At 42.3% G+C, this 26,167-nt stretch overlaps 1 protein-coding gene across 1 annotated transcript in view; it reads left to right on the top strand.

Moving 5' to 3' along the window:
* The window catches only part of CPSF1 (cleavage and polyadenylation specific factor 1), a 297,206-nt gene that overhangs the window by 13,686 nt on the left and 257,353 nt on the right, over positions 1-26,167 (top strand). The window contains 5 exon segments of the mRNA XM_030220640.1: positions 4,572-4,724; positions 5,835-5,862; positions 11,117-11,250; positions 16,594-16,674; positions 25,690-25,841. Of these exon segments, the coding sequence (XP_030076500.1) occupies positions 4,581-4,724; positions 5,835-5,862; positions 11,117-11,250; positions 16,594-16,674; positions 25,690-25,841 (539 nt within the window). The 5' untranslated portion in view covers positions 4,572-4,580.

Here is a 26,167-nt window from a genome sequence, read left to right on the forward strand (position 1 = left end):
AGAATGCTGAACTTAATCTAAGCAACTATGCTAAAAATCAAAAGTATAAGGGCGTAGTATAATGGAGAAAGCCTATTACATAGTATTTCTCAACTGCATTTAACAATAGACTACATTTATAATCTGTTCTCTTTTGTTAAACAGAGTATGCTTTACTTTTCCAAAAAGATCTCTGTCATAAATATTGGTCTGTTTCAGTCCTTCTTTAACCTCTCTTATCTAAAGGCCTTTCTTTGTCAATATAAAGTGGTCTGCAGTAAACAGTGACTTCTGTTTATACATTCTGGCCTTCTTTTCACAATATAAAGTGGAAACTACTAAAGTAGCATTTGTCAGTAACTCACTTAAGTCAATTTCTATAATTTTTTTCCAGACAAAAATGTTAACTCTAACTTTTCCAGTTCCACAGATCTTTTTGAGAAGCATTATTGATACATGTTTTTTAAAATTGTCTTGTCACTGATTAGTAACATAGTAGATGACGGCAGAAAAAGACCTGCACGGTCCATCCAGTCTGCCCAAGAAATGTGCCACTTTTTTGTGTATACCTTACCTTGATTTGTACCTGTCTTTTTCAGGGCACAGACCGTACAAGTCTGCCCAGCACTATCCCCGCCTCCCACCACCGGCTCTGGCACAGACCGTATAAGTCTGCCCAGCACTATCCCCGCCTCCCAACCACCAGCCCCACCTCCCACTACCGGCTCTGCTATCCAATCTCGGCTAAGCTCCTGAGGATCCATTCCTTCTGAACAGGATTCCTTTATGTTTATCCCACGCATGTTTGAATTCCGTTACCGTTTTCATCTCCACCACCTCCCGGGGGAGGGCATTCCAAGCATCCACCACTGTCTCCTTTAACTCTTCCTTGCTGTGAGCCACTTTGGACCTTTAATAGGGATTAAGCGGGTTAAAAGCAACCAGTTTAGATTAGAACACACTTGCTTTCTGAGTCTTGTATTTTGACCTGCACCCCTCATTTGCAAGCTAGAGGAATGAGCACTGATTCAATACTCAAGGTACAGTTGCACCTTTGTAAAGGGCACTAAAGAGTCATGGATTTGTTATATATTATATGCAGGTGCTTTCTCTGTCCCTACTGGTCTCACAATCTGTCTTATAACTGGTTCAATGGAGGATTAATTAACTTGCCTGGGGTCACAAGGAGTTACAGTAGAAATTGAACCCTGTTCCCTAGGATCTCAGCCCTCTGCTTAAATAATTATATTTTATTGCTTTCCTAACATTCTATTTGCATTTTTGCTAACACCGCAAATTGAGCAGATTTTAACGTATTGACCACGATGTTGCCTGGATCCTTTTCTTAGCTGGTAACTTCTAATGTGGAACCAAGAGTCTTGTAGCTATAATTTGGGTTATTCCCTATTGCAACACTTTGCACTTGTCTACATTAAATTTTATTTGACATCTGGTTGACCAGTCTTGCAAGGCCCTCCTGCAATTTTTCACAATCCTCTTTTGATTTAACAGCTTTGTATAATTTTGCTTGGTCTTCGGATTTGATCACATTACTTGGTCCACTCTACATCATATTTCAGTGTCCCAGTCCTGATATTTGGGGTACTCCGCTATTCACCTTTTCCCATTGAGAGAATTGGCCATATAACCCTACTCATGACTTGCTATATTTTCAGCAGCTGCCAGTCCATAATAAGATATAGCTCCCTCAGGGGGTAGAGCCAGGGTTTTTGGTGCCCCCTCTCCACCCCAGAGCTGCTACAGCAACTCAGCTGATAATGCAGGTGAGGAAGCACTCTTCTTCCACGGCATACGCTTGAGTTTGGCACACTTTTGAGTCTTGGTACTCCTCAGGAGACTCAGCCGCTTTGGCCTTGGTGATGGTTATCTTGGCTTTCCTGCAGGAAGGTCTCGGTCTGTTTCCCTGAACTCTTTGAAGGTTCAGGTTGCAGCCTTGGCCTGTTTTTGGGGCCGTCTTCATTGTGTCTCGCTTGCTGCGCACCCGGATGTGGTCTGTTTTCTCTGGGGGGGAGGGGTGAACCATCTTTGGCCACTGTGATTGCCGGTGGTCCCGAATTGGAATTTGAACATTGTTTTGCGAGCTGTGTAGCGCTCCCCTTTGAGCCCTTGAATCGTTTGTCATTGAAGGTCCTCACGTTGAAGGCTGTGTTTCTGATGGCTGTCGCCTCAGCTAGACACATGTCAGACCTCCAGGCTTGTCATTCAGGGGTCCCTTTCTCCGGTTCTCAGAGGTGGGAGTCTGCATTCACACAGTACCATAGTTTTTGCCCAAGGTAGTCTCGCGTTTTCATCTGAATCAGTCTTTAATGCTGACAGCCTTTCGCTAGGAAGACTACTAGGCCAATTTCAGGGTGCTACGTTGTCTGGACATCGGCACATCCTTATTCATTACCTAGAAGTCACCAATGACTTCCATCGCTCCGATCATCTTTTTGTCCTTTTTGTGCTGATTGCAAGGAAGGCAACATGACCTTGAAAGCCACGGTGGCCCGCTGGCTGTAGGAGGCGATAGTTTCGGCTTATATAACCATGGGGAGGTCTCCTCCCTTGCAGATTTGGGCCCATTCCAGGAAGGCACAAGAAATTTCCCACACAATCTCATTTGGTGTTGTTGTAGCACATTTGCAGAGCTGCCACGTGGGCTTCGGTGTATAACTTTACTAGGCGTTACAGTCTTGATGTGGTGGTGCGTTGGTCCTGTCTTCAGGGTTGGCTCTTTCCCGCCCTACTTGACTGCTTTGGTACATCCCACAACTCTCTGGATTGATCTGTGGGACACTATGGAAGGAAAAATTAGTTCTTACCTAACAATTTTCTTTTCAATTAGTCCCAACAGATCAATCCAGAGGCCTGTCCTGTTGGTTTCCAGTTGTTTGAGGTTTCTGTTTAGTTCCTAGTTCTGTTCAGGTTTCTTCATTTGGTTAGTTAAAAAAAAAAAAAGTCTTCATAGGAATAGTAGAATTATGACTCTCGCTTGTGCGGTTGAGGTTCCTAATTGAATTTCATTTAAGCAGGAGAGTGTTCATCTTGTTTGCATTTCTGTTTCTTCCATTGCTTTGTTATCGACAATACTGAGGTTAGCTTGGCTGCACATGACCACATATAGCAAACCACTGAAGTTCTCTGTATCTCCACATGCTGGTAGAGGGACATAACCCACAAGTCTCTGGATTGATCTTTTGGGACTAATGGAAAAGAAAATTATTGGGTAAATACGAATTTTCCTTACTACAACCTCTGTTGAGATATTCTGACTTGAAGATACGTTGCTCTGAAGCATATGCTGCTGAGCAACTGTCAGATTTCCCCCTGATTTAAAAGCTCTTCAGTTTCCCTTTCAAAGGTTAATGCCAGCAGCTTGTTCCACCTTTAGTAAGATAGAACTCATCCTTTGGAAAGGGTTCCATCTTCGTCATAATGCTGGACAGCTCCTTACAAAACTATTACCGTGCACCAGTGTCTTTCATGCATTGACAACTTGTGAGTATGATGAGGAGGTGGTGCGAGTGTACACATGTGTTGTAGGGAGGAGGTAAGATGTCTGCACAATATAGTCCTTGGTTCTGTATCTGGTCTTAGCTTCCAGTATACCCAAAAACATCTTCACACCAGGTTTTGAATTATTTCTTGTAGCTGGTGATACAACTCTGAGGCTGTTAGGACATGTTAATTAGTAATGCTCTGTGACAGCCCACAGGAATGAAATGAACCCTGCCTCAGATTGAGTGCTGTTAATAATGACCACCTAAATGTCTGTAAGCTTAAGTTAAATATGCCACGCTGGCCAACTCTTACCCCAAAGTTAATGGAGAACAAGGCAGAAAATCACTTAAGTAAAACTTGGCAGAAAACATTAGTTGCCCATCTCCACCAAGGCAATAAGGATTTTAATTTTATCTTTTAGAAGGGAAACCACTTCAGCATTGAGTAGTAAATGCCAGGGTGGTTGTGTGATTTAGCAGTATCCATGGGATGCATATTTAACTAAAGTGGGACTGAATAATGAGTTCTGAGAAGCCATTTTTGGGTGCCTTTGAAGCATGTCACTTTTTCTTTCTAATGGCTGCTTCGATAATTCTCCTTTGAAGCACTTGCCCAGCCCTGTACGTATGAACCTGTGTTTCTCAAATGGGTCCATAGGAGTGATTGTCTTGTTTCCTGTGCAATGTCTCCTGTTCTGCTTCCAGAGAAACTTCTTCTCACTGTTAATTTCTTTGCAGAATGTTTTGGCCTGACATTTCCCTGCATGACCTTTTCTACCTCCATGGTTCCATGTGTGTCTGTCGCTTTGGGTTGCACTGTGCCTGTATTTCATGACATTTCTGACTCTGGCAGTAGCTGTTTGGCTCTGGATCCTGCCCCAGTGATGTTTCTCAGACCCTGTAGTGCCTGCTCAGTTCTTGCACTTGCTGGTGATTGTGGTGGTTGCTTCTAGCCCCTGGCCTCAGCAGCATCATAGTCCCAGGTGCATGCACTGAATAATATGCAGCAGGTTATAAAATGATGAAAAGATCTCTGGGTTCACTAAGGGTGCTCATTCTCTCTTCTTGCTCTCTGTTTATATTTTGCAGGTTGTCAGGATGTATGCTGTGTATCGGCAGGCTCATCCCCCTACGGGGATTGAGTTTTCCATGTTCTGTAACTTTTTCTCTAACTTGGAGAAGAACCTAGTGGTGGCTGGAACCTCTCAGCTGTACGTGTACCGCCTGAACAATGACATTGAGGTAGGGATTCCTAATTGGCACGCCTCCTGAGCTGCGAGAGTGTCATACTACAGGTTCTGGGTGAAGGGATAGGCTCCTTCCAGGGAACAAGTGTGTCACTACGGAGCCTGTCACAGATAAGTTTTATTTGCAATAACTGTGCTATGCACTCTTAGGAAGAGATATTTTGGTTGGTGGATTTTCCCACGATGGGGGCTGTGGTTAAATCCTCTTGGAAGCATCAGTTATTTATTCTTTGTCTGTCTTTAGGGAAAATAGATTCTTTGGGGTTCTGATGCTTGGTTTCTATGATTTGCTTCTGGGATGTACTTTTTTTTTTAATGAAGGGGAGAGAGAAGGGCCTTGACACTTGGTTTCTGAAAGGTACTCTTCCTTTGCTGTGGGTATGCGCTTTCTTTTAAGGATGCGCTTTTTGGGAGGAGCATGCAGGGGGCAGGGAGACAACTTGGCACTTACTTTCTGTGATGTAATTTTTTTCTGGGGATGGGATCCAACCCTTGCTTTCTTGTACACTTTCTTTTTAGAAAAGTGAGGTTCAGTGTTCTGGTTCTGTGGTTCCTTATTTGGGGGAATGGAGAATTGGAGCGTGGTACCTGGAGTCCTCGTTATTTGGGGGCAGGGAGCATCTCAGCACTTGGTTTCCTAAGCGTCCTCTTTGGGGGGCGGTTAGGCAAAGGGTGTCACACTGTAGATTGTGTGTCGCTGACAGTTGGGGTGAAGGGTTGCTTGCTAGTGCGCCTCTCTGGGTATGTGTGACTTGTGGATTGAGGTTAAGTTCATATTTATTTGATATACCGCTAAAGGGACGTACCATATCAGCGATGTACAGTAATTAAATAACCATCAGAGGGGCACAGCAGGAAAGGAAGTACAAATCCAAAAGTACAGCAGAAATGGAGACAAGCTATACAGTTATGATATAGAAGGACAAGAGCAATAGGGGACTACAATAGAGAGAGCAGAGTACAGAGTGAGGCTTTTAGGGGGGCTTGGTACTTTTCTCTTGTAGAGAGGGAGATCCAGCTTTTGTTTTCATCTGTGCTGTTTTGTATGTTGGGGAAGCTTGATTTTATATTTTCTGTTAATGATACACTTTGTTTTTATTTGTAGAATTCTAGCAAAGGTGAGAAGAGCACAGGTAAGTGACGGAGAGAAATCTGCTTTTTAAAGCTTTACGCTGTCCCTGTTGTAGTGTAAAATAATGTGAGAAAGGGAACAAGAGCTGCTGCCTAGATATTTCATTTCTTCACAACCTCGTTCTTGCTTGTCCTTCAAGTAACTTTTGCTGTTGCCAGCTGCTTAGCTACTTAGGATACTGATAAGCTGTTGACTCCTGTCCCCTTAGTTTAGGCCACTCTTGTTTTGTCCTAACCTGTGGTCTCTTGATGAAACATGAAAACAGAGCATATGGAAAATGACAATATTTATTTATTTTTCTGCTTGATAACACTGTTCTAGGCTTCAAAGACCATATGACCTATCCAGTTTTGCTCATCCATATCAACTATTAAGCTCTACAATCCTTTCTCTTAAAGATTGTAATAAATGTTCACATTTAGATGTTCCTGAGAGATCCTAGGTCTATTTCCCAGAGGCATTGAGTGCAGCAAATAATACACAGGAACAGGTGTTTGTATGGTAAAGAATGGTTTCTCTAGCTTGTTAGAAAGCGCCAGCAGCCTGGTTCCATCCTGGTGAAGGTGGAGGTCATCGTTTCGGAATAGTCTCCTTTCCCAGAATGTCACCCAGTTCCTAACAAATCTATATCCCTCATCCCTGCACCATTGTCTCAACCATGCATTGAGACTTTGGAGCTCTGCTTTCCTTTTGCGTCCTGCGCGTGGAATGGGGAGTATCTCTGAAAATGCTGCCCTGGATGATCTGGACTCAAGCTTTCTACCTAAGAGGCTAAATTTGGCTTCCAGAACCTCCCTCCCACATTTTCCTATGTCATTGGTACCCACATGTACCAAGATAGCGGGCTCCTCACCAGCAATATCTGAGATCCTGTCTAGGTGACGCGTGAGGTCCGCCACCTTCGCACCAGGCAGTCAAGTGACCAGGTGATCCTCATGTCCACCAGTCACCCAGCTATCTACATGCCTAATGATCAAATCACAGCAATTGTTCTGACCCTTTTCGCATTGGCAGAAGTTCTTGGAGACATATCCGATGAGAGACTGTTCCAATTGGCCTCAATGTCCAGTCTGTTTTCTGGATGGAATCCTGGACTGTTTGCGTCCTTGCCTTTGGCAAGGCAGTTGTACATTGAGCCTTATCTTCATCCTTCTCAAATGCATGAACTGGTGTAGCTGGAGGCTAAGGGAGGTGAAATTTATTCTTACCTGTTAATTTCCTTTCTTTGAGTCCTGTTAAGACAGTTCATTGTCCTGGTTGGGAGTAATCACTGGAGCTGCTGCTAGGAGGAGGCAGACATGACCTAAAATTCTGCCACTCATCTCTTCCTCTTTCCTATGAGATGGGGAAGAACAGGAAAGGCTGTGCAGAGTGCGAGAAGGAGGAGGGCCAAGGAAAGGTGGAGGATGAGATGGGGGATAACAGGAAAGGCTATGGAGAAGTTTGTGGAGGAGGAGGGCCAAAGAAAGATGGTGGAAGATAAGTCTGTGAGTGGGGTCAAAGAAAGTTGGGGAGAGGATCAAGTAAGAGGGAACATGGGACGGAGAGAACAGAGAATATGTGCAGAGGGCAGGAGGATAAGAGGTGAGCGGAAACCTGCAAAGAAAGTATCAGTAAAGAGGTGGAAGCAGAGAAATGACGTGTGGGAGGAAAAGGCCAGGATGCTGTCAGGAAGACAGGAAAGAACAAAAGGAAACAAAAAGAGGTGCAAGCGTAGAAATGACGTGTAGGAGGAAGAGTCAAGGATGCTGTGAGAGGAGAGTGACAGGAAAGAACAAAAAAAGGTGGAAGCAGAGACATGACGTGTAGTAGGAAAAGGCCAGGAGTCTGTGAGGAGAAAGGAAAGAACAAAAAGAGGTGGAAACAGAAAAATGATGTGTAGCAGGAAAAGGCTAGGATGCTGTGAGAAGAAAGACAGGAAAGAACAAAAAGAGGTGGAAGCAAAGAAATGACGTGTAGGAGGAAAAGACCAGGATACTGTGAGGAGAGAGACTGGACAGAAATATTGTTCTGGTTAATCTTATCTTACAGTTGTTTTTATTTATTTGTGGTGCTTATTTTTCAATAAATAAAAGGCAAATAAACAGGGACATATTCAGGCACACACAAAAGTTTGGAACATTATTTTCTGGGGTGTGGAAAATGCAAAGGCACGTACATAGGCGAAAGAGTTTAGTTGTTTCAAGCATTTGTTATAAGGCTTCAGAGAGAGGGAAGAAGGCAAGGAAAATTACAAATGTGAAAAATATCATTCTAAGTGAGCGAAGGAGCTCTTGAATCTTGTCCATCCTTCCATGCTGTGTTTTTTTGCACAGTGTGTATTCTTTTGCTTGCTTATTGCTGACGGAGGTGGCAGTGCACATAGTTTGGATGGAAAGCGCAGGCACAGGTATCTGGAGGGTACTTTACCCTGTGGCAGTAATCAGTGCAAAAGTCATTAGTTTGCATTAAAGTGCCCAGTTGGGTTAATGTCCCCATAAATAAAGTTCAATTTATGAAAATGACACACTGAATTTTGCTGTTGAATTTACACTGGTATCTTCACTTATATATCCCTATAATAACTTGATATCAACAGCTCTTTATTCCCTCTAGTACCTGTATATAATATGTAAACCACTTTGAGTGTAACCACAGAAAGTCAGTATTTCAAATCCCCTCCCCTTTCCCTATCACTGCTAAATTTCCTAACAAAGTTCGGTATGGTGTACAACAAGCAATACAAAGTAAACATCAAAGAAATACAAGAAGCTACACACGTCAACCTTCTCTCATATAAGCACGCAGTTTTGGAATACACTGCCGCGCAACTTAAGAACAATCTACAAACAAACTTCCTTCCGCAAAGTATTGAAGACCCATCTTTTTGAAAAAACATACGGAAAGAGCCAAAACACATAAATTCCATACTCACTGTTCACTAATGCATCACACATCCAATTCTACAATCCTCTCCCCGTAATCTCACACTAATACCTCCACTCAGAGAAATATGTATACTGTATGTCTTCATGCCTTAATATTGCCCTTTAAACCTCCCATTGTCCCCTTCCAATGTTTCAATGTCTGTGTTCCATTGTTATATTCCTTAACGTTACTTGACTGTCTCGCTTAAATCTACACAATGTAATCGATAACCAAGTTGTAACAAATTGTATTTCCATCATTTATATCATATTGTAAGCCACACTGAACCCGCAAAAAGGTGGGAAAATGTGGGATACAAATGCAATAAATAAATAAATAAATAATCACATAATAGTTCCAACTCAAAATAATGATCATCTTTCCTAATAGGTAATACAAAGAAGATCTTTCTATCTAGTGAAACAGGAAAGTTTTAACCCTCTTCTGAAACAATAGATAGTTACATTCTATTGTAATATTTAAAGGAAGCAAGTTCCAGAATGATATCCCTAAAACCGAAAATATGGTATTAGCCATTTGGTAAAACGAATGTTTTGGAAAAAGCAAGGGCGAATTATCTATGAGAGGAAAACTTAGGCAAAGACACTAAAACAGTCATTATCAGCCATTCTGAAGTACATCTATTCAAAATCTGAAAAATCGAACATGTTTTAAATCACATACATTCCATAACTAAAAGCCAATGTAGATTACTAAGTTGACAAGATATAAGTAAATTACTAAGATTACAAGATATACTACTAAATCTATTGAGTCCAAATATCAGCCTGATCGGAGTGTTCTGTATTAGTTACAATTTTCTTATTATTGTTGAATTTATACCCAGGTTTAAAGCATTACAGTAGTCTAAGTGTGGTAAAATAAGCATCAGTACCAGTAAAGAGAGCTTTTTGATCAAAATATTACCTCAAAAGTCATAATTGCTTCAACCTAAAGAAAGTCTTCTGTCATAATTGATTTATTTGGGCATAATAATGACGAATCTTACTCAATACTCTTGGTTCTGACTGCACCGGGTAGTCTGACCCTTAGCTTATCACTTTGCCTAAGCTCTTAAACCAAAGTACTGTAGTTTTTTCAGAATTCAGTTTCAACTTATTATCCAAAGCCTATTGTTGTATTCTCTGTATACCCCAGGAAACATGATTGACATAATCTAAACTTCTGGTAGAAATCGTTAATAACAAAAATGTTATCAGCATAAGAAGAGTAATAATTCCTCCATCTCCAATTTGATTTTACCTAGAGTAGCCATTAAAAAATTGAATACAATAGAGGAACATGGAAAACCTTGCAGAACACCGCAACCCTGGAACCAGTATCTGCAAAATGCTTTGTTTTGATGAACACTGTAACTATGATCACACAAATTCTTTTAAAGCACTTCAGTACCATTCCAGAATTACCAATATCATTTAAATATTCCATGAGCAGCCCATGATTAACAGTGTCAAACGCTGCAGATATATTAAATTGAAGCAGTATGACTTGTTCACTTTTACTTAATTGTTCTTTTAGAAATGTAGTTAGCACTAATAAAAGTGTCTCCATATTGTGCATGGGGTAAAACCCAAACTGAGACTTTGAAGACAGACTTCTCCAGATAGGCTGAAAATTGTTGACTAGCATAAAATTCCATCAGTTTAGCCATAAAGTTATACTGGTTACTGGGCAATAGCTAGAAGGTACAGTTAACTCAGGAGAAATTACCCTTTTGCATAGGGTAAGGATAATACATCCTATATCAATCAGTAAAGATCCAGAACCCAGTAAGTCATTAATTCGGGAAGTGAGCCACATTAAAACAGTCTGGGGAATTTATGAGACAGGCAACTTTGAAGAACACATCGAGAATATGATGCTTTCATAAAGAAAGAATATACTTCCTTAGAGGTAATAGGTTGAAGTGTTTCCCAGATCTGCTCCACAGGGACAAAAAAAATTAAAAGTTATCTTCTCTTTAACTACACCATTGCTAAAAGAGGATTTAGCTTCTTCCAAATCTCTAGTAGTTTGAACAACCTTACTTTCAAAGAAATCTGCTCATTCCTGAGCAGAGGGTTGCAATAATTGGTATTTACCATGTTTGGAGGGCAAAGTTGTTAACTCTTGTTATTAGCCCAAAAAAGCTTTTTGCTATTAGTTGGAATTGTACCAGTCATTTTACTATAATACTTTCTGGCACCGGAAATTAGTTTCTTCTAGGTTATTGCTTTCCAAACTAGCTTATCCTCTTAATTCCTGGTGGAAAGGTGTTTCTATATCTCTGATTGTTGACAGTGTGGGCCTCTATTCTCTTTTAACTTGTTCTTTGTTTCTTTGTGCAGAGGGGAAGGTACATAAGGAGAAATTGGAGCTTGCAGCTGCTTTCTCTTTTTTTGGAAATGTTATGTCCATGGCCAGTGTCCAGCTTGCTGGAGCCAAAAGAGATGCCCTGCTGCTGAGCTTCAAAGATGCAAAGGTAATGCTTTCCCTCCTGTCTGTACATAAAGTTTGGACTGTGAAGCCAGGGTTATGCTTTATAGTTTATTTATTTATAGCACTTGTTCCTTAGCGTCGGCAGCAGATGAATCCAGATACTTGTGGGTTGTGACCATCTACCAGCAGATGGAGATAGAGCTCTGAACTAAAGTGCCTCATGGGACGGCATGCTCCTTGGCTAGTCAATATTCTCTATTCTCCAGCAGGTGGATTGACGGTCTCTCACAAACTCCTGGACTCATCTGGTACCAGCTCCTAATTTCTTAATTTAGTAGAGGTGTAGGATGTGTGGCTGAGTGGTGCTGCCTTTAGGGGGTACCCCCGCACCTCAAATATTGTGTTCAATTCTGGTCACTGCATCTCAAAAAAGATATAGTGGAATTAGAAAAAGTACAGAGAAGGGCAACAAAAATGATAAAGGGGATGAGGAAAGGCTAAAGCGGCTAGGGTTCTTCAGTTTGGAGACAAGAGTTGAACACTAGTTCAAATAATTTGTATAATGTTGTGTGTTACTGTTTGAAATACTGATTTTATCCTTATGTATGTTTTATCCCAGACTATATAGAGTTTATGGGTATTTTATTTGTAATTTTGCACCCGTGTTTGTTATTCCTGATTAGTTTATTTATATATATGTCTGGTTCAAATAATTTGTATAAATTTATACATTTTGTTTTTATTTTTAAGTGGTCATATATAGGTTTATCCCTCCTTTGTTCTACTTGGAAAATTTTTCTTAGCAAAATAGACATGATTAGCTTCCTGAACTAAAGATTAATAAACAGCCAAGTGGGCTTTAAATGCAGTACAGTCAACATCACTCTGTTTTTTTTGTCCGTCGCCTCTTTAAGTGGTGTAATCTCCACTTATTATGACTGATTCGCTCCCAAGCCAAGGGACTTGAGTTGATCATACAAACTGTAGTACATGAGTGTTAGGTTCCAGCATTCAAGTAAAAACTCAAAATCCAAACCTGCAGTGGAGGTAGGTAAATTCAGGCCAGTGTATTCTTGAAATTACTTTTTTCTTTGGCACTATTCTCTTATGCACAATGGAGTGATGAAATGGTAGGCTATTGTTCCATCACCTCAATTCAGAAGTTAAAATAACACAAGCATGGAACTGAAATTGTCACAATATTGGGGGGGGGGGGGAGGGGGGGTTCTTGTAAAAGAACATCCTGATGCAAAAGTATTAAGGTTTTTTTTTTATTAAAGTATAGTAAGCACAAAGCCCATGCAGTAAATGTCGAGGGATGTAGATAGCATATGCCCAGGACTGTGCCTAGGGTCTCTGGCGCCCTCCTGCAGACTATCAGTTGGCACCTCCTCCCCCCCCCCCCCCCCCCCCGTGTGGCATCTCCTTTCTCTCTTCTCCCACCCTGCCTCCTTTTTCTGCCCATTACCATAAAAGGTGAATGACAAGTGCTTTAGAATTTAGGCGCAGTCAGGGTTGATACAGGTGGTGGTGTTGGGGAGGAACCAGCAGTTAGGTGGGTGCTGGCAATATTCAGTTCTGGAACACACGTGCTAACTGGGCAAATTTAAAGACAGCTTCAAAGTTGAATATTGGCCAAGACCCACATAAAAAAAATAAGTTTCCCTCAAATCCCCCTTCCCACATCCTCAACGAGGTTCATAGCTCTAGTCCCAACAAGACAAGATCCCTCCACCCGCTAGTCCATACCCCCTCCCATCCCCACCCCACGCTCAAATCAGGATTGGCCTCTCCAACCCTATCTGAAGTCCCTGAGGGTCCAGTGGTGTGATGGGGACAGGAGCTGACCACTGTGGGCTGACTATTACCTCTTTTGGGGTCTATGTTGCTCTATTTTTTTTTTTTTTTAAATCATTTATTTATAATTTTTTCATTTTACAAGGATCACTTGCAAAACAGTAAAACAGAGATGATTGTACATTAAAACAATATTTGAAGAAAACAATCTCAACAAGATAAATGGATTTTGTACAATCTTTCTCTTTCTTAGACCACAAAATAAATAGGGAGAGTGAAACAAGACAAGGAGATCAATTTAAGCAACAGCAAACAAAGAAAACGTGGTATTAACCCGATTATCCCCAGTTATTATTTATCTAAATCATTTTTCCACATTGATCATCTGGTTGGTTTCTTCAAGACCATAACGGTGCATAGTCCATCAATTTCATATTAAGAGGAATCATTTCAGAGGAAAAAAAACATTAGGAGTCATACCTGGAACTCTGGGAAAACAACAATCTCGATATTAATCATCTACAACAATATTCATTTTGTTCAAATTTTTTCTGGTCTTATTATCATTTTCAAATCTTAACCGTTTCCTACTTCAGAAATGTTGCTCTATTAAACAGGCTCCTTCCACGTACTCTCTGGGAGACTAAATATAGACACATCATTATAGAATTACCTCCTGTATGACAAAAGGTTCTCACTGGACCATTTATAAGTAAAACCAATGTAATTTAAGTTAAGCCATTTTTCTTGCTTGCTGTTAGAGTATTTATATACAAAAAGCTACTTAAGACAATATGAATGAAAATGTTCTCAAATTTCTCTTGGCAATTACTTTATTTTAAAAGCAAATGCTTCCAGAAACGTACCAGCTTAGTCCTAGCTGGAAACTCACTATTCATCTGTCAGTCTGGGCTAGAGAGAAGCTATCATATCCATAATAACCTTACAATGTTGGATTGTTGCCCTAGGCAGATATTGTATAATAGAATCTAAACTTCAATGAAAATCTGCTGTACAAAGACTGTAACATGAGTTTAAAAAAAAAAAAAACTAGTACCATGCTGGACACAGGGAAACCTGTGCCTCAGGCCACTTTCTTAAGAGAGAAAATAGTGCTCTGCTACTAAAAAGACTCAGTCTTCCATTCAAGAAGCCAGACCCTCTCTTACACCATCAATTTCCGTGTGCAGACACTTTTTCAAGAGCCATTTTATTCATTTCTACTAACCTACCCCAGCTCCGCTCCTGCTGCTCCCAACTTGGCTTTAAAAAAAAGATTTGTGGAGCGCCGGAGTCGCAGGCAGCGCCTCGCCTGCCCTGCTTGTAAAGATCTCGTCGTCGTCAGGCCTTCCCACATTGAGTCCCCCCGTCGCAGAAATAGGAAGTTACCTCAGAGGAGGGCGGGACTCAATGTGGGAAGGCCCGATGACGACGAGGAGATCTTTACAAGCAGGGCAGGCGAGGCGCTGCCTGCGACTCCGGCGCTCCACAAATCTTTTTTTTAAAGCCAAGTTGGAAGCAGCGGGAGCGGAGCACCCCCCCCCCCCCGGGGCGGACCTTGCTACGCCACTGGCAGCGGGTGCTCAAGGGTGCCGGTCATGGATCATCTGTTTCAGCTCCGAAGCTTTCTCTTTTACTTTCTTCCTCCTTTCTTTTTCTGTTGCTTTCAAATTTCAGCGGACATCCCGGCGTGAAGCTGGCTTGCGTACTGCCTTAAAAGTCTGTCAGACAGGCCAAGAACTGCTTTTTACTTTAAATAAATATACAGGGCCGTGCCTACGCGGCAAGGTTTATTTTTTTTTTAATTTTTAAATGGCGCCCTTGAAGGCAGGCGCCCCCCTGCGGTGCTTACCCCGCTTACCGGGTTGGCACGGCCCTGTATATGCCCTCCACGCAGCCAGCAGACTGATCCCTAGTAGTTGTACAATACTACCAACTTCTTGTTGGTGCAGGAGTTGGCATTCTCAAGCCTACCTGTAGTCAGTTTAGATGCCCTGTTAACAGCATTTCACATTTTGATGGCTGTTTGGTATGGATATCTTTAAAACCCTACTGTGAAGTTTAGGAACTACTACTCATTGTTATTCCTTTCATGCAGCTAGAAGCCACCAGTAAGGTCAGGAGAAGGAGAGCAGAGAAGATCCACAGTACTGCTGATTTCTAGGACACTGCATCCTAGAAAGCACCTATTTCATTCTTCCTCTCTGTAGCTTCTTATATTTAGCGGTTTATTACATGCAATGAATTCTGCATGTGTGATACTTTCATTCTGCTTGTATTCCTCTTCCTTCCTGACTTTTCCTCACTGCCTCTTGGATTTTTGCTTGTAAACATCCTAGAATGAGTACTTTGTGTCACTCTGGGGGGGACATTAGGATTGTGCTCTGCTGCAGTCTCTATTGGTCTGTTGGTTCAGGGTACTCAACAAGACCAGCCTGTGGGAAGAGGTGGGAATGGCAGCGTAGGAAACCAAACGCATCTGCCCTCACTGTGGCCACTGTTGCATTGATGCACTTCCTTTACATCAGCTGCTGTAGGAGGGGCAGAAAGAAACTGGGAACAGAGCTGAGGGGAGAGGAGTGAAAAGGGGAGAGTTGGTAAAGGGATTGGGATGGAGCATTACACAGCACTAAGCAGAGTTGCTGATGTGACCCTGTGGCAGCAAATCCAGAACTCAAAGGTGGAAGAATGGGACAGGTAGATCCCATGGAGGTAAGATGAATGGGAGAGAAGGCAAGAAGGTTGGAGAAGTGTTTAAAGTTTAGGAAAGGAATGAAGTGAGACCTTTTTTTGTGGTATTTAATTGCATGTTAGGCTAGGAGTTTCTGATGGACCTCTCCATTGACCTGTCAAATCTCATGTCCCACCTTCTGGAAAGGCATCTCGGAACTTGTACAGCAATTTATGGCAGTGTTGTATGTACCAGTAAAAGCTGACTGAATTTCTGAAGCCCCCTCTACTACACTCACACACACGTATTACCCCACAGAATGTACTAATGGGGTTTTCCTGTTTTGTGTGTATACAAAAAAACTCAGTACGTCAGCCTAGCATGAAGAAAACCCAAAGTTTCCTACATTTGCCTAGACTCCCTTCCCCCACTTAGCTTTAATTCTTTCTACTACTACTTGTCATTTCTATATCGCTACTAGACATACGCAGCGCTGTACACTTTACCATGAAGAGACAGTCCCTGCTCAAAAAAATCAGGACAGATAAACAGGACAAATAAGGGAATTAATAAGGTGGGAAAGATAAAACATACAAGGGTACTGTACAAGTGAATAGGGATTAGGAGTTAAAAGCTGCTTCAAAACGGTAGGCTTTTAGCCTAGGTTTGATTTCTGTTCTGTTTTCTCCTCCTACCCTCATTCTGTTTCCCCTTTCCCAGAGTTACGTGTATCCTTATTGTTTGACCAGATTGTCAGATAGAAAAAACCCCCAGTTTTCCCATGGGAGGAGTGCACAAAGATCTTCTCTACTGAGCTGGCAATAAGAAATTTTGCACCTTGATGGACGTCGATTCCTTCTCTCGATGCTGCTTTTTCAGGATATCTTGTGTTTAACTCAAATTGTTTGATTCTTGCAGCTCTCTGTGGTGGAGTATGACCCGGGCACACATGACCTGAAAACACTCTCTCTCCATTACTTTGAAGAGCCAGAGCTAAGGGTATGTAGAATTAATTTTACCTTCTAATAACCTGTTTGACAGGCAACAATCTGCACAGTTTGCAGGTACATCCTCAGTATTGGGTTTAACCTGTGCCATCACATTTTCAACATCCTCCTCAATCTATTAGCACTACTGTTGGTCTTTTGACTTAAAATTATATATTTACACAGACAATATTCAGTTTCTATTAGCCATGGATCCAACCCCACCAACAGCAGTAAGAAAACTGACTCCATCTCTGTCAATGTCCGAAGGGGCAAATAGTAATAAACACCATTTACACCTATGGAACCACCTTGATACTTGCATATGGATCAGAGTCATATATATGTCGCATTCTGACTTTCAGTAGCGGTACGAATGGAAGGAAGTCAAAAGGAATAAGGAGCTGCTGATCAATATTTATAAACGAAGACCCAAATTTATTGAAGAAAGACCTGACTTGGCCATGTTTCGGCTAAAGCTGGCATCAGAGGTCATCAGATTCTCATGGATTCATGGAACACAGTGGTTTTACAATGATAAGGAGCTCCTTTCTTATCTGCTACAACAAATACTGCTTTTTGGCAGTTGAGTCTTGAGAAGATAGACACTCAGTGCTAACAGAAAACCATGTCTCTTTCGCATATGCAGCACACAGATAGACCCTCACCCAGTAAAGAATAAGCAACCACAAACTAAAAACAAAAATACGTAGACAAAAATTAGACTGAACTCCCAAGAAGCCAGTTTCTGTATACAGTGCATCACCAGAGAAAGGGAAACAGTAGTAATGCCTGTCCCCCTTACTGTGCAAAATATAAAGATGACAGAGGTACATTTCAGAAATGACAATTTCCAATCACTGTATTACAAATTTAACAAATACAAATGAAACAAAAAAATAGTTAAGATGATACTGTTTTATTGCACTAAATACATTTTTCAATTACCTTTCAGAGGCCAAACCTCCTTCCTCAGGTCAGGACAGTGTACTGCTGTTATGATGATCTGGACCTAAGGAAGGAGGTTTTGGTTTCTAAAGATTACATAAGTACATAAGTAATGCCACACTGGGAAAAGACCAAGGGTCCATCGAGCCCAGCATCCTTTCCACGACAGCACCCAATCCAGGCCAAGGGCACCTGGCAAGCTTCCCAAACGTACAAACATTCTATACGTTAGTCATAGAGGGGCATAATGGAACGCGAACGCCCATCTCCATGGGCGTCTATGTCCGAGGACGGGTATGTGAAGGGGCGGGCCAGACCGTATTTTCGAAAAAGATGGGCGCCCATCTTTTTTTTCGATAATACGGTTTGTGCCAGGCAAATGCATTGGATTTGGGCGGATTTGAGCTGGGCGTTATCGTTTTTCAGCGATAATGGAAACCGAAGGCACCAAGCTCAAAAACGAACAAATCCAAGGCATTTGGTCATGGGAGGGGCCAGGATTCGTAGTGCACTGGTCCCCCTCACATGCCAGGACACCAGCAGGGCACCCTAGGGGGCACTTGTAACAAGTAAAAAAAAAAAAAAGTAAAATACCTCCCAAGTCCATAGCTCCCTTCCCTTGGGTGCTGAGCCCCCCAAATCCCCCCAAAACCCACTGCCCACAACTCTGCATCATTACCATAGCACTTATGGCTGAAGGGGGGCACCTAGATGTGGGTACAGTGGGTTTTGGGGGCGGTTTGGAGGGCTCCCATTTACCAGCACAAGTGTAACAGGTAGGGTGGGATGGGCCTGGGTCCACCTGCCTGAAGTGCACTGCACCCACTAACAACTGCTCCAGGGACCTGCATACTGCTGTGATGGAGCTGGGTATGACATTTGAGGCTGGCATAGAGGCTGGAAAAAAAAAGTTTTTAAAGTTCTTTTTTTTGGGTGGGAGGAGGTTAGTGACCACTGGGGGAGTCAGGAGAGGCCATCCCCGATTCCCTGCGGTGGTCATCTGGGCAGTTGGGGCACTTTTTGGGGACTTGTTCTTGAGAAAAAAGGGTCCAGAAAAAGTGACCCAAATTCTTGCTTCTGGCGCCCTTCTTTTTTCGATTATCGGCCAAGGGCGCCCATCTCTCCTCGGCCGATAAACACGCCCCAGTCCCGCCTTCACCACTCCTCCGACACGCCCCCGTCAACTTTGTCCGTTCCCGCGACAGATTGCAATTGGAGATGCCCAAAATTGGCTTTCGATTATACCGATTTGGGCGCCCACGGGAGAAAGGCGCCCATCTTCCCATTTGGGTCGAAATATGGGCGTCTTTCTCTTTTGAAAATAAGCTGGATAGTAACTTACATAGTAACATAGTAGATGACGGCAGAAAAAAGACCTGCATGGTCCATCCAGTCTGCCCAACAAGACAACTCATGTGTGCTACTTTTTGTGTATACCCTGCTTTGATTTGTACCTGTGCTCTTCAGGGCACAGACCGTATAAGTCTGCCCAGCACTATCCCTGCCTCCCAACCTCCAGTTCTGCCTCCCACCACCGGCTCTGGCACAGACCGTATAAGTCTGCCCAGCACTATCCCCGCCTCCCAACCTCCAGCCCCGCCTCCTACTACCGGCTCTGCTATCCAATCTCGGTTAAGCTCCTGAGGATCCATTCCTTCTGAACAGGATTCCTTTGTTTATCCCTCGCATGTTTGAATTCCGTTAACGTTTTCATCTCCACCACCTCCCGGGGGAGGGCATTCCAATCATCCACCACTCTCTCCGTGAAGAAATACTTCCTGACATTTTTCTTGAGTCTGCCCCCCTTCAATCTCATTTCATGTCCTCTCGTTCTACCGCCTTCGTATCTCCGGAAAAGGTTCGTTTGCGGATTAATACCTTTCAAATATTTGAACGTCTGTATCATATCACCCCTGTATCTCCTTTCCTCCAGGGTATACATGTTCAGGTCAGCAAGTCTCTCCTCATACGTCTTGTAACGCAAATCCCATACCATTCTCGTAGCTTTTCTTTGCACCGCTTTGATTCTTTTTACATCCTTAGCAAGATATGGGCGCCAAAACTGAACACAATACTCCAGATGGGGCCTCACCAACGACTTATACAGGGGCATCAACACTCCCATTTTTCTGCTGGTCACACCTCTCTCTATACAGCCCAACAATCTTCTAGATACAGCCACCGCCTTGTCACACTGTTTCGTTGCCTTCAAATCCTCAGATACTATCACCCCAAGATTCCTCTCCCCCTCCGTACCTATCAGACTCTCGACGCCTAACACATACGTCTCCCGTGGATTTCTATTCCCTAAGTGCATCACTTTGCATTTCTTGGCATTGAATTTTAATTGCCAAACCTTAGACCATTCTTCTAGCTTCTTCAGATCCTTAGTAGATGATGGCAGATAAAGACCTATATGGTTCATCCAGTCTGCCCAACACGATAAACTCATTACATATGGTATGTTGTGGTGGTACTTATGTCCTTGCCATTTTCAGGGCATTGGCAGTAGAAGTCTTTCCGGCACTGTCCTTGTTCTAAATTTCTGAAGTTGTCGAAGCCCCTGAAAGGCCCCACTCCAGCCCATCCAAATCTATTCAGCCACGATCAGGGCACAGACCGCAGAAGTCTTGCCCAGCACTGGCTTTGCTTCCCAATTATGTGCATTTATATGTAACTATCCAGGAGAGTCTGCAAAAACAGGGGTGAGGGAAGGTACGCTCATATATGTAACTCCAAATATAAGTCACTAGTATGTTTGTTATACAAACCTAACTGTTCCCCCCCCCCCACACACACACACTCCCTCCCCAAAACAAGAAAGAAATAGATGAATGGTCTTAATGAAAATAACAAGGTTGACAAACCAAGACAATATATAACTTGTGAGTTCGATTCCCACTGCAGCTCCTTGTGATTCTGGGCAAGTCACTTAACCCTCCATTGCCTCTGGTACAAAATAAGTACCTGAATAAACTATGTAAACTGCTTTGAATGTAGTTGCAAAAAAAAAAAAAACCACAGAAAGGTGGTATATCAAGTCCCATTTCCCTTTCCCTTGTCAGTCTCACTCACACACACAAGCAGTGTATACCCTGGATGGGAGGGACAGAAGATTGTCCGCACGCATCTCCGGAAGATAGGCTCGAACAGTCCGCGTGTCGAGCAGGGCTCCTATGAATTCCAATTGATGGACAGGACGGAGATGGGACTTGGGGTAGTTTATTATGAACTCTAGTAGCATGAGCACCTGAATAGTCTTCCGCATGGACTCCTGACCACCGTCCTCCGAGGTGCTCTTTACCAGCCAATCGTCGAGATAAAGGAACATATGCACTCCCAGTCTGCTTAGCAATGCTGCAACTACCGCTAGACATTTGGTAAACATCCTGGGAGCTGACGCGAGGCCAATGGGCAACACGTGGTACTAAAAATGATGTGTTCCCAGCCAAAATTGAAGATACTTCCTGTGAGCTGGAATCATGGGAAGAAGGGTGCTCAGGGAAACCGTCCTGAACTTTTCTCGGATTAGGAATTGGTTCAGGGCCCTTAGGTTGAACAGATTGAAGAGGAGAGAGATGGCTAAGTGGGAGACCTGTGAGAAGCAAGTTGCAATAGTCTAAGCGAGAGGTGATAAGTGTGGATGAGGGTTCTGGTAGTGTGCTCAGAAAGGAAAGGGCGAATTTTGCTGATATTATAGAGAAAGAAATGACAGGTTTTAGCAGTCTGTTGAATATGTGCCGGGGAGGAGTCGAAGATGACCCCAAGGTTACGTGCTGATGAGACAGGAAGGATGAGTGTGTTATCCACAGAAATAGAGAATGGGGGAGGAGGAGAGGTTGGCTTAGGGGGAAAGATGAGAAGCACGGTCTTGGTCATGTTTAGTTTCAGATGGCGCTGATACATCCAGGAAGCAATGTCAGACAGGCAGGCTGATACTTTGGCCTGGATTTCGGCTGAGATTTCTGGTGTGGAGAGGTAGATCTGGGAGTCGTCAGCATAAATATGATACTGAAAACCATGGGATGAGATCAGAGTACCAAGGGAAGAAGTATAGATGGAGAAAAGAAGAGGTCCCAGGACAGATCCCTGAGGTACACCAACTGACAGTGGGATAGAAGTAGAGGAGGATCTACTAGAGTATACACTAAAGGTACGCTGGGAAAGATAGGTGTTACTCTTTTAAATGGAGGAGGTTTGCCGTCTGGTGTGGCAACAAGGCCATAGATCCTCTTTCTTGTCCTACACAGACCCTGCTTGAATTTCTTCTGCACCTTTCAAGAGTCTGATCTCAAGGCCAACTCCATAAGGGTTCACCTTAGTGCAATTAGTACTTATCATCAGCGTGTAGAAGGTAAGCCTATGTCTGGACAGCCTTTAGTTCACTTCATGAGAGGGGGATCTCAGTGTCGTTCTCACCCAGCTGATGAAAGCTGCTTTTGAGCCACTGAATTCCTGCCATCTGAAGTACTTGACCTGGAAGGTCATTTTCTTGGTGGCTATTACTTCAGCTTGTAGAGTCAGTGAGCTTCAGGCCTTAGTAGTGGATACACCTTATACTAAGTTTCATCACAACAGAGTAGTCCTCTGCACGCACCCTAAGTTCCTGCTGAAGGTGGTTTTGGAGTTCCATCTGAACCAATCAGTTGTCTTGCCAACATTTTTCCCCATCCTCATTCCCACCCTGGCAAAAGTAGCTTGGACTGCAAGAAAGCGTTGGCCTTTTACATGGAGTGGACGAAGCCCTTCAGACAGTCCGCCCAGTTGTTTGTCTCCTTTGATCCCAACAGGAGAGGAGTCATTGGTAAACGCATCATCTCCAATTAGCTAGCAGATTGCATTTCCTTCACTTATGCCCAAGCTGGGCTGACTCTGGTGGGTCATGTCATGGCTCATAATGTCAGAGCCATGGCTGCATCGGTGGCTCACTTAAAATCAGCCTCCATTGAACAGATTTGCAACGTGGTCTTCACTCCACACATTTACATCTCATTACTGCCTTGAGCAGGATACCCGACATGACAGTCGGTTCTGGCAGTCAGTGTTGCAGAATCTGTTCACGGTTTAGAATCCAACTTCACCCTCCTAGGCCCTTTTTGTTCTGTTCCAGGCTGCACTCTCAACTAGTTTGTATATAGTTTCAGGTTAATCTATGTTATGTCCTCGTCGTGAGGCCCAGTTGACCAATATTTGTTTTTTTGGGTGAGCCTGAATGCTAGGGATTCCCCATTTGTGAGAATAATATAGCTTGCTTGTTCTCAGAGAAAGTGAAGTTACTTGCCTGTACAGATATTCTCAGAGGACAGCAGGCTTATTATTCTCACAATCCCGCCCACCTCCCCTTGGAGTTGTTTCTTTCTAATTTTTTCGTATGCTGTTGAATTAAACTGAGTAGCGCGGTTGCGCGATGGGCAGGAAGGCACTCCGCGCATGTGCAGTGGGTGTGATTCACATGGCAGAATGCTGTGGCAAATTTTTTTCTTTCTTTACTATGTTTTATGCCGGTTCCCGGGCCGACGTGGATCGTCGACCCATTTGTGAGAATAATAAGCCTGCTGTCCTCGGAGAATACCTGCTGCAGGTAAGTATCTTCACTTCTCAAAAATCTTAAAGGGTTTTACTTGAATTACTAGATTTCTGAATCTCTTGATCATAAAAATCCTTTTTAGCCTGGGAAATTAAACGTTTATGTAGCTTAACCTCATTTCTCCAGGTTATATATATCTGGGTAGCCTTACTTTTCCTCCATTGACGTTCTAAAATTCTACATTTTTGCTTTTTTTAATTGCTAACTCTTCATTAAACCAAGGGTTCTCACAGATACATTGCTTTTTCTCTTTAAAAGGGGCCGTTTTGTCCAACAATGAACAAATTGTATCATCCCAAACTTTAGTGGAAACATCAGAATACTCTTTTTCCAAATTACAAATAGCTCTTTGCCAAAATTGTGAAATACCAAATTTCTTCCATTTTAACGTAGTCAACTGTTGCTTACTAAAATTATTTCTTAAGTCAGAAACCTGCAGATAAAAAGAAATGATCAGACCACATTAATGGTTCCCAACACTGATTGTCCAAAAAATTGGCTTTTGATTCCACAGAATAAGCAACAAAATCTAATTTATGACCTTGATAATGAGTAGGTAAATCTGAATCTATTTTTAAATTTAATGAACTCAAAATTGCTTAAATTGATTTACATATGTATCATGGCTATTCTCGAGATGTAAATTGAGATCCCCTAATATCAAATCTGTAAAACAAATAGATTATAAAGAAAGCAATTCAAACAGATTCTGCTGAGATGATAACCAGTTTTTATGATTTCTATATATTATACATCTCGAGAATAGCCATGATACATATGTAAATCAATTTAAGCAATTTTGAGTTCATTAAATTTAAAAATAGATTCAGATTTACCTACTCATTATCAAGGTCATAAATTAGATTTTGTTGCTTATTCTGTGGAATCAAAAGCCAATTTTTTGGACAATCAGTGTTGGGAACCATTCACAGGACCCCAAAGTCATCCACAAAGGAAAGATATTCAACATAAAGGGATCTTTCACTTGCTCATCTTCCAATGTGGTATATATCATTCAGTGTAAAAAATGTAACGAAGGATGCTATATTGGAGAAACAGGCCAGATGCTTAAGACAAGATTCAATTTACATAGACATCATATGAACAATACTGGTGCCAGCAGGGTTCCCACGCCTGTTGGTCAACATTTTACAGGACCAGGACACTGTACCAGTGACTTCACAGTGAGAATCCTGAAAGGTAACTTTAAAACCATACAAGAACGTAAGACCTTTGAAGTCAGAATGATTGAATATTTTAACACCCAACAGAAAGGACTTAACAAGGATCTGGGGTTCCTAGCCCATTATAAACCATAAAGCTGTATGTCTCTGTTGATCACCCTCCCCTCACCTATCCACACCCATCCTGTTAGAATATCAATGATATGCTTTGATGTCCCCATGCATACTTCCTACCCACCCCCCTCCTCCTCCTTCCAAATATCATCACAATATGCTTCTACCAATCTTATATCAAAAAACCCTTTGTAAACTAATGCTAAGCCACCCCCTTTCCTTTCATTCCTGGGATAGTTTACAGCTTTGTAGCCATTAGGACAAAGAGAAACTAAATATGGAGAATCATTATCCTGAATCCAAGTCTCTGAAATAAAAACTAAACTTGAGCCAGCATCTGCTATAAAATCCCTTACAACCTGTACTTTCCCACAAATTGATCTAGCATTAAAGTATAAACATTCTGTGATCTCATAGTCTGATAAATTTTATTCTCTTTTACAAGAGGAACTTGCACAAGAATCCGATAATAACTTTGATTGTTCCTTTGACAGTGTGATTTTCCTAAATTCTGTCTACAATATAACACATTTGGTATTAGAAACCCACTTCCATGGGAAAAGCATCCACTGGGCCACACGGCTTGTCCACTTCATAGGTTCCAAACGAGGAGGGCCCCCCATGTTCCAAAGGCTGAATCCAAGATGGGCGGTTCCTGTCAAATCAGCACTGCCACCATCTCAGGAGTCAGCCCTGTAGCATCACCCTTGGTCCACACCCCTTGAACTGCTTGTCCCAGGTAATTGGCATCTCATCCCCATCATCATCATTTAAAAAAATGTTTTTATGAGTGTTATGTTATATCCCATCTAGATGGTTGGATAGATGGGTTATAAATGTATTAAATAAATTAATCAATATGATATTTAAAAAGCATAGTCAAGTTCTTCTTATCCTCTATGGTTATATTTAATAGAGATATTCAAATACCTCAAAGGTTTGATGGGACCAGAATGGAGATTCTATAAGAAGAGAGTCTGAAAGGAAGCAAACCTCAGAAAATATTCCTTAAAATAAAAGATTGTTTATGAATGCTAGTGTTAATGAATGGTAGTGGAGGCAGAAGTAGTATTAGTACTCCAGCACAAGCATAATGCTATAAAAGATCAGGTAAAGCTTAGAGACTTAAAGTTATCTCTGGTACTGTACTAGGGAGAGAGAACGGTTTTGTAATTGTGTTTATGTTGGTACATAGGATGGGTTTGTTCAAAATGTTCACATTCCCCGAGTTCGTGTGGATCCTGATGGGCGCTGTGCAGTTATGTTAATCTATGGAACCAGACTGGTGGTGCTGCCCTTCCGGAGAGACACCCTCACAGATGAGCACGAGAGCGGCGTGGCGGAGGGGTAAGCTGGCAAAGGGTGGGACCTGCCTCTTTGCCTGTTTAATATCTATCTGAACACATCTTTTCCCCCTCAGATTTCTGTTTTACAATTCCATCCTCCTTTCTCTAACATATCTGAAAGTCTTGCCACCTCATTTTACATGTTTAGCCATTTTTTTTCCATCTGTGCTTTTCCTAGCTGTATTTTTCTCTTCACTTCTTTGAGTTTTACCCGGTAATATGTTGTCTGTACCTCTTTCTTTCTTGAATGCTAGCTCTTTTTTGCCTTTATTTTTCAGCCAGTTGTTTTGAGAAACATATTGGTTTCCTTCTTCTTTTGTTTTTGTT

The sequence above is a fragment of the Microcaecilia unicolor genome, chromosome 1 (assembly GCF_901765095.1).
Source record: "Microcaecilia unicolor chromosome 1, aMicUni1.1, whole genome shotgun sequence".
Taxonomy (NCBI): Eukaryota; Metazoa; Chordata; class Amphibia; order Gymnophiona; family Siphonopidae; genus Microcaecilia; species Microcaecilia unicolor.